Below are 8,380 nucleotides of genomic sequence, written 5' to 3' on the forward strand. Positions count from 1 at the left end.
CTAGGCTAGCACGACCTCAACAGCCCCCCAAAGATCAGCTGGGCTGAACAGAAGCAGTACTGCGAGGCAACCTCCCAGAAAGGATGGCTCTGCAGAACACATGTATGTACCTTCTGCCTACCAGACCCACTTAACCACTTCAAACAAGACTCCGTAACTAGAGGAGGAAAAATAATTGCCAAGATTCTTCTTTTCAAAAGCAAAGAATTTTCATCATTTTTAGGTCTACACTTCCATTATCAGCTCACTCCCAACTTCCCCCACGAACGGCACTCCTCCACACAATTCTCTAGAGCGCTGTTCTTCCTCCTCCTCCCATCTATCTTCAAGGTGCAGTGCTGGGAAGTGAAGAAGACTATCAAAAAATCTGAATCAGCAGACATGTCAGCTAAGCCTGGCAGAACTTTAAGCCCCGGTCTTGAAAAATTATTCCATACTTCTCAGCACAAGGATGAAGGGGATTTGCCACAACACTCCTGCCTACATGGTAGCAGTCCCTGAACCCTCCAGAGTCTGTATTCTGCATAACTGCATCTTCAAAACACTGTGTTCCGAAGTAAAACTGCCCTACTAGCAAAGCCAAATAGTTCAACAGGCCACCACCCTCTCCATCACAAAAGACTTGTTCCAATGTTAATTTGAGGGATAATAAATCTGTCATCCAATTAGCTGGGGGTCTTTTTAATCAAAATCATTCCTGTGGGTTTGGCTATGACTCTCTTCCTCCCAGATGAGCCCAGCCAAGGACAATGGATACAAAGGGCAACGAGACACCACCCAATCTAATTTAGCAAGAGTAGAAAATGGCACTTTGTATGAAGGGCAACACATAACAATTGCTCGTATGGCAGACAGTTTTGTGGTAGTGCTTTATATTCACATGCCAGGAGCTCTCTGCATCAGGAAAAGACACCTGCGATGGGCTATGCTGGCAGCTGGAACCCTTGTCAGTCCCCTATCCCAGAAGGAAAGCATCTCTTCCAGGACCCCCGGGGAGAAGCTACAGCCTGTCTCCCTCTCTCCCACTCTTGTCCAGCTGACGGTTGTGTAGCTAGAGCCACCTTCTCTTTGTCTGCTTCCTTCTCGCCAAATCAAGCCTACAGTTAGAGGACATTGTTAGATCCTTTCAGGCTTGAAGTGCACAATTGGAAGGTGACCAAAAGGGACCGACAGTTACATCCAAGTCTGAAACAAAGTTCACAAAAATCACACAGCTAGTTCTAGCCTTCCCACCTGTCCTAGGAACTTCTGAACTCAGTATACTGCAAGCAAAATGCAGCAACGTCAGTTGCAAAGGCACTGAGACACCCCTGTACAGTAAGTGGCCAGGAAGTCGCAGTACTCGCTACAGTTTTTTGTTTCAGCCATCAGCATCTGAATCATCACGAGGTATTTTGGATCCTGCAGAAAGGCAGAGGCTAGGCTGACGGACCAGCACATGCCTAATTCTGGACTGACCACAGCCAGAGCCACCGTTGTCTACTGCCTTGCTGGATGGACAAGCACAGCTGAGAGCTGGAGCGCTGCAGAGGGAAGGGGAAGGCACACAGAGGAGCTGAAGGGGAACAGGGAATGCACAAAGGGTCCAAGAATACTGCAGTTCAATCACAAAAACACAAAGGCCACGGAAAAAGGTTTCATTAGGCTCAGTGTACACAGAGCCATTAGTTCCTCCACTTAGCTTTTCAGATCATGGTAACACAGCACCATAGATTCAAAAATTCTTTTTCTCTGCTACAGTGAAGCAAACATTTTTAAGCTACAGTGATGAATCACTTCCTTGTACTTCCCTCAACAAGGTTTGAGTATATAACAACATCCTTATGGGTTGGGATTTGTTCAGAACAAAATATGGGAATCAGATTCAAAAACAAGCATCCAGAGTTAATTTTTTTTTAAAGAAAAAGTTGCAAACAAATCTGCTTCAAATCACTTGGGTATCCACTTCAGCACCTAAAGTTTATTTTTAACTTAAGCCTTTATTCCAGTTTCATATGCAAATCAGCACCCACGAGGAATCCCAACAGATGACTACCAAACTACATGTGTGATAACAAAGTTCTCGCTCCACAGACCCTACAGTCTTCATACCCTCAGAATAACTTAGACATTACTCAGCTTCTATTTTGATGAAAGCTAAGCAACCATTTCCCTCTTAGCTGTTTTATAATGCTTCTCTACATCCCAAAAAAGGTTAAACTTAACTAACAAACAGGTCATAGTAAATTTATGTCAATAGCTGAACATCTGTTACGAGCACTGTTTCTCAAAGTGCAATCCACAAAGAGCAGGAAGCTTAGATGGTGCTGGCTTGCTTTCATTCACACCTGCTTAATTACATGAAAAACAACTAAAACACACTAGGGATTTTTCAAACCTCGATACCCTTGCAGCCAGGAGCCAGAGTCACTAAAAAATTGTTTCAAAATCACTAGAGCTGACTTGCACAGCCATCGCCTGGACAATCCCCGATGCAAGAGACTGTATCAAATGCATCACGGGGTACGTTTCCGTTGAGAGTCTTTTTCAGTGTTTCTGAAGGTATTCAACCTCATTCAAAAAGCTCATATTTTCAATGACAGTGAGATGCTGAAGTTCAAGACCCTGACCAAAGAATGCTGAATGATTTTCAATATGACAGACTGAAAAAATCCCACTAGAATCCTACAAGATCATACAGTGGGCAGTACCTGCACCTTTTCATTCTTCAGTCTGCAGCTATCTGGAAGGCGAGGAGCATTTCACCCAATATTCAAAACAAGTTTCACATTGGCCAAAACCATACTGTTATTTTTACATCAGTTCATACTAGTCAGGTGCTCTACAGAAAAGCATGTGAGAAATGAAAACACTCTATCTTCGGAACAAGATTCAAATACCACGTAGTATGTGAGGCTTAGAGCCGCTGAACAGTGGAAAAGAAAATGAATAGTTGCTCATTAACAGAGGATCGGTCTCCCTGATGTAACGAATCAGGCTAGGTTCCTACATGGTATCATTTACTGTACTTTTATAAAAGAGCTTAAAAGCAACTTTAACTGTGGAATTTCCTGAGCCTTGGGTACTTCCACTGGCAATCAATGTATTCTCTTAGAAGCCTGTGCACATATTTAATACACTAATTTAGTAACAGCTTTGTGTAGACCCTTCATGAGCAAGAGAGCGGGTTCATTTCTGTATGAGACTCCTCACCCAAATTAGAACTATGCCAGCATTTAAAGATACAGGATATGGGCTCCTCAACTTTCTCTGGAATCCGATAAATGAAAATATTTTGGCAAGGAAAGAGTCCCTTGCAAGCAGAACTTTACTTAGAAGCTCCAACAGTTTCTCATACTGAAGAGCATTGTATTCAACAACACCAGAGACTCTAACCTTAAAACAAGCTCTGCTTTTTGTTACTAAATAAAATGAAGCTTCTCAATAAACAGGTTCCCTCCTCTTTAAGCATTAACTAAAGGGACACTGTAAATTGAAATTCTGGGTAGGAGCTCTTCAGCCGTTTCTCAGAGTACAGAAAGATCAAGTGAACCGCATACTTAAAGGCCCGCTGTCCCACATGGTCCCACTTCTCGCTGCATGGTCCCACCCCCTCCAGCACACCTCTGACCACTCACCGAGCCAATTCAACTCAGTAATCTGGCAGAAAATTATGACTCTTCCCCGCTGCCCCCGCCCAGTTATTTCAGTCTTCTCCCAGAATAACAAACCCAGTCCGCTCACCAAAAGGTCAGACAAGCATCAGGCCAGCACAAGTGTTTGGAGCGTGATGCTCCTACAGCACGAACTAACACCTTGCTGCTGCCTGACTCACCCAGCAGCGGCCTTCAAAAGGCTGAATGTTAAAATTGCCCAGTTTCCTCTCAAAAACGAATGGGTCTTCTTCTCCTCCATTATAAATTAAAACAAAACAAAAACAAACCAGGTATGCCAAATGCTTACTAGCATTAGCTTCTTCTCTGTATAGGAACATACTTAAAATTAAATGCAGTTAGCTGGAAATAAGATGAGAAGGTAAGTCAACATGACTAGCCTGCTCTGTGGACACACCTCTCACCTTTTTCCATTCAAATAATTAATTAAAATGTACGCTTCACAGTACAGTGCATGTACTTCCGATTCCCTTTGTGCATTTAGATGCAGAATTTGTGACATTCAAATATCTTTCCATCTCTCTTTGACATGCACGGAAAGTTACGTGAAAACAGAGCTGGGTTTCCAAAACAAAGCAAGACCAGTGTGAGAAGCAAGCGGAACTGAAAACCGTCAAATTTCTCAGCCCCTGTACTCAGAGAAGCGAAAGTTTCAAGAGGCTGCCAAAACACTGGCTCCCACCACTTTCTCCCGAGCATCTGATGGAAGAGACGGTTACTGTGGCACCCTGCGACCTTCTGCCACGAAGCGACCAACCTGTGCCTCGTCATCTTCAGCGCGCTAAAGCCTGACCAGCAATTCCACCCGAGGAGGAGAAATCTCCCCGACTTCTCCAAACAAAATCACCCCAGAGCCCTGCCCGTGGCGGACTGCCCACTCTCGCCCCTCCGCACGCCTCTGCGCGGCCGGTTACCAGCTTACCTCCACAGCAGGCAGCATCCCCCCGCCACCCGCCTCCCTCGGCTTCACACGGAGCCCGCGGAGAAACCACCCGGGGGTCACCCGCGGCTCGGGCAGCCCCGGGACCGCTCTCCAAGGCGACAAACCCCGCCGCACCCTCCGCCTTCGGACCGCCCCTGTGCCCCCAGGCCACCCCCGCAGCCCAGCCGCTCCCCCCCGCCCCACGTCCCCTCGGTCGCGCCACACCCGGGGGCCGGGGTTCGGGGGCGGCCCGGGCCGGCCGAGCCTCCCCGCACCTGAGGGAGCCCGGCGGGCCGCCTGAGGGAGCCCCCCGCGCTCCCCACGGGGCGGGCACCCCGCATCGGGGGAGCGGAGAGGAGGAGAAGGGGGGTTCCGAGAACGGGGCTCTCCTTTGTTGGCCGGGGGGGGGGTGTGCGGCCGCACGCCCCGGGGCAGACCAGCGGCGGGGGCTCCCTCGCCCCGCAGCAGAGCCCCGGAGGGTCGGTCTCCCCCGCCCGCTCGGCCGCCTCCCCGCTCCCCGCCCGCTCTCGCACCCACCTTTCTGCGCCCCGGTGCCCCGCGGCGGCAGCAGCAGCAGGAGGAGGAGGAGGCTGAGGCGGAGCAGCGAGGCCGCCTGCCGGGTCCCCGCGGGGAGCGGCCGCCCCGGGCTCACCATGCCCCGCGGCGTGGCCAGCGCGGCCGGCAGTCCGTGGGCATCGCGGGGGCTGCGCGGCGGCCGGGCCGGGCCGGGCCGCGTCTCTGCCCTCCGCCCCGCCGCCGCCAGCGGGACGCGCCTGCGAGCTGCCCAGCCAGCGCGCGCCGCCAGCCGCCCCCCGCCGCCGGCCCAACCGCTTCCGGGTGCGCGGGGCTGCCCCGCTTCCTGCCGGCCCGGCCCGGCGCCGGGGGAGCGGCGGGGTCCCGGCGGCGGCCCCCAGAGCCTGGGCCCCCGCCCCGTCCCTCACCGCGCCCCGGGCGCTGCGGGGGTGCGCGGCGAGGCAGAGCGGGCGGCCTGCTCGGGGTTAACGGCCCGAAACGGAGCCCCGGGGAGCCAGCCCCTGAATTTCCTCTCTGCTCCGCCTCCGTCCCCCTTTACTAGCTGGCCAAGAATATTTTCCTTTTTTTTTTCTTTTTCTCAAGGTAGAGATAAAGTGAGGCAGAATTGCCTGGAAAACCAGCGCTCCGTGGAAACACGGGGATTGCTGGTTGGAGAGGGTGAACTGGTGTCGCGGATCCCCGCACACAAACGCGAATTCAGCTGTAGCAAAGCCACGAAGTCCCAAAACATCGCAGTTTCAGTTCTCGGCATCTGGCTTTCGAACGTTCGCAGTGTGCGATCGGAGGTGCCTGCTTTAGGAGGCTAAATTCACCCATGGGGAATAAATTCTTACAAAAAAACCCATACTTTCAAGTCTTACAACAAGAAGGCAAAACAGCACATTCGGAGAGCCTTAGAGTAGCTGTTACTGTACCGAATGAGTTCCCCGCAGTTGCCAAGAAGCAGACTTTCTGTGGGGAAAAGCACCCTAAACACAGGCAGGATCAAAGACCCGCCCCTGTGATACTGCCATCGTCACCATGGTTACGCGTCTGTCAGCGGAAGGTGAAATGAACGTATTTTTGAGGAAAAACCTTTGATGAAACGTCGTTATGCGCACACTTCCATCGCCACACTCCCAGCTTTGCGCCCTGGCAAGGTTGGAGGGACGAGGGGAAGGGTGGGAGCAGCACGCACAAGGACATCATTTGAGGTGTCTTTCAGCTTTGCGATCAAAACGATCTCAGCCCTCCACTGACCACGCTCGCTCTCACTGCAAGGCAGAGAGGATTTGGGACTCCATAGCTTTACTCTGCTCTCGTGAGACCCCACCTGGAGTACTGCGTCCAGCTCTGGGGCCCCCAATATAGGAAGGACATGGATGTGTTGGAGCGGGTCCAGAGGAGGGCCACAAAGATGATCAGAGGGCTGGAGTACCTCTCCTGTGAGGACAGGCTGAGGGAGCTGGGGCTGTTCAGCCTGGGGAAGAGAAGGCTCCGGGGTGACTTTATAGCAGCCTTCCAGTACCTGAAGGGGGGCTACAAGAAGGATGGAGAGGGACTTTTCATAAGGGTGTGTAGTGACAGGACAAGGGGGAATGGCTGTAAACTGAAAGAGGGCAGATTTAGATTAGATATTAGGAAGAAATTCTTCACCATGAGGGTGGTGAGGCACTGGAACAGGTTGCCCAGAGAAGCTGTGGCTGCCCCCTCCCTGCAAGTGTTCAAGGCCAGGCTGGATGGAGCTCTGAGCAACCTGGTCTGGTGGAAGATGTCCCTGCTCATGGCAGGGGGGTTGGAACCAGATGATCTTTAAGGTCCCTTCCAACCCTTAACGTTCTATGATTCCACAGATTGGCCTCGCTGCCAGTGTTTCGTCCTTTCTGCTGTGGAAGGGCTTGTTGCAAGCCAACCCCATGTCCTGGTGGTGTCCAGCTCCAGCAGTTCCATGGTAAAGAATGTCTTAAGGAGGAAATTGTTCTCGACCTGCTCTCCCAAACAGCTTTGTGAAACAGACACTGCTTTCCTGGCTGGTGGTGCCCAGCCAGGTTTGACCACACCAAAATGGCAGGAGTTGCATCTCAGGAGTCAGTGTCACCCAATCCCTGGAGCTGCTTGAAGAACTATTTAGGTGATGTTCACTAATTGTTTTGATATTACTGTGCCTTGTTAAGATGCTGAAAACTGAACTACACCCAAGCCTATGCTCAGGGCTTACTAAGGCTTTTTTTCACATAGAAACATGCAGAACATTATTTCTTCTTCCTTGAGCACATCAGCCACATCACTTGTGTCAAATCATGGGAGGATCCAGAACAGATTTGGTTGCTCAGACTGAAGAGTGCACCAATTTGATGGACATTTTTTACTTGTTTGGCCCACAGTTGTGCCAGAGCTGCCAGGAGGTGGATTCTCATATATTTAGGGAATTGTAAACATGAGGATTTTAGTACATTTCATATTTTTCCCCTTTTGAAACCTTTGCAACACATGAAGAGAACCCAGTAAAAGAAAAGTCAATGGAAAGATCTCTCAGATGAGGCTGTTTTCAGTCAGCTTGTAAGGTGTAATAGTCACCAAGACATCGTGCAACGCATAATGGAAAATGTATTGACAGTCATTTATTTGCCTTTGCCTTCCATTCACCAGACACAGAAGCTCATGCCACAGGTCACGTGAAGCAGTTCTATCACTACAGTAACATCCTTTCTGTACTACAGAGAGCACATTCCTGAGATCACTAATCGTTAGTGGTATTTGTTGTGTACTGGAAAAATCACTCCTTGAGTAATTTGTGGCTTAGTAGTGCCATGCATTAACAGGAGGATCTGAACATCCTACACATAAATCAATAACAGTCTGTGGTGGAGCTGACAGAGGTTTCCTCCTGTGTTATTTTCTGTTGTGAAGGCTGTGCGGGGTGTTTTGTTAGCTTGATTTGACTGTTCTAAAGGTTTTTATTTGTTTGTGTAAGAAGGATATCTGGATGTGCAAGAGGGTTGATTTCTAAAAGGAGTATGAAAACTTGCAGAATTCCTAAAAGCAGCCAGAGGCTGAATTTGCTTATTCTGTCTCAGAAGTTTGTCCTGAAGCCACATTCCCTGACCACAAATGGTTTATGTGGAGCCCTAGGTTACATATTTTGCAAAGGGAAGACCATCCTGACGGAAGTGGTGACAAACTATGGAAGGTTATACACCCTAAAAGCCTTAAAGATTTACGGAATGTACAGAGCCAAAGAATAAGGAATATAGTTCCATTAGCAATGCAACCATTTGGATGGCTTGTCTTA

At 49.8% G+C, this 8,380-nt stretch overlaps 1 protein-coding gene across 2 annotated transcripts in view; it reads right to left on the minus strand.

Moving 5' to 3' along the window:
- Nucleotides 1-5,268, minus strand: part of DCBLD2 (discoidin, CUB and LCCL domain containing 2) — a 44,593-nt gene extending 39,325 nt beyond the window's left edge. Inside the window, exon 1 of one of the 2 annotated variants that reach the window (XM_075436138.1) lies at nucleotides 5,113-5,268. In XM_075436138.1, the coding sequence (XP_075292253.1) occupies nucleotides 5,113-5,230 (118 nt within the window). In that variant the 5' untranslated portion in view covers nucleotides 5,231-5,268. The remainder of the gene's footprint in view (nucleotides 1-5,112) is intronic. The other variant, XM_075436146.1, reaches the window with a different exon arrangement.
- Nucleotides 5,269-8,380: the final 3,112 nt, after the last annotated feature.

This window comes from Opisthocomus hoazin, chromosome 1 (assembly GCF_030867145.1).
Source record: "Opisthocomus hoazin isolate bOpiHoa1 chromosome 1, bOpiHoa1.hap1, whole genome shotgun sequence".
In the NCBI taxonomy this organism is placed as follows: domain Eukaryota; kingdom Metazoa; phylum Chordata; class Aves; order Opisthocomiformes; family Opisthocomidae; genus Opisthocomus; species Opisthocomus hoazin.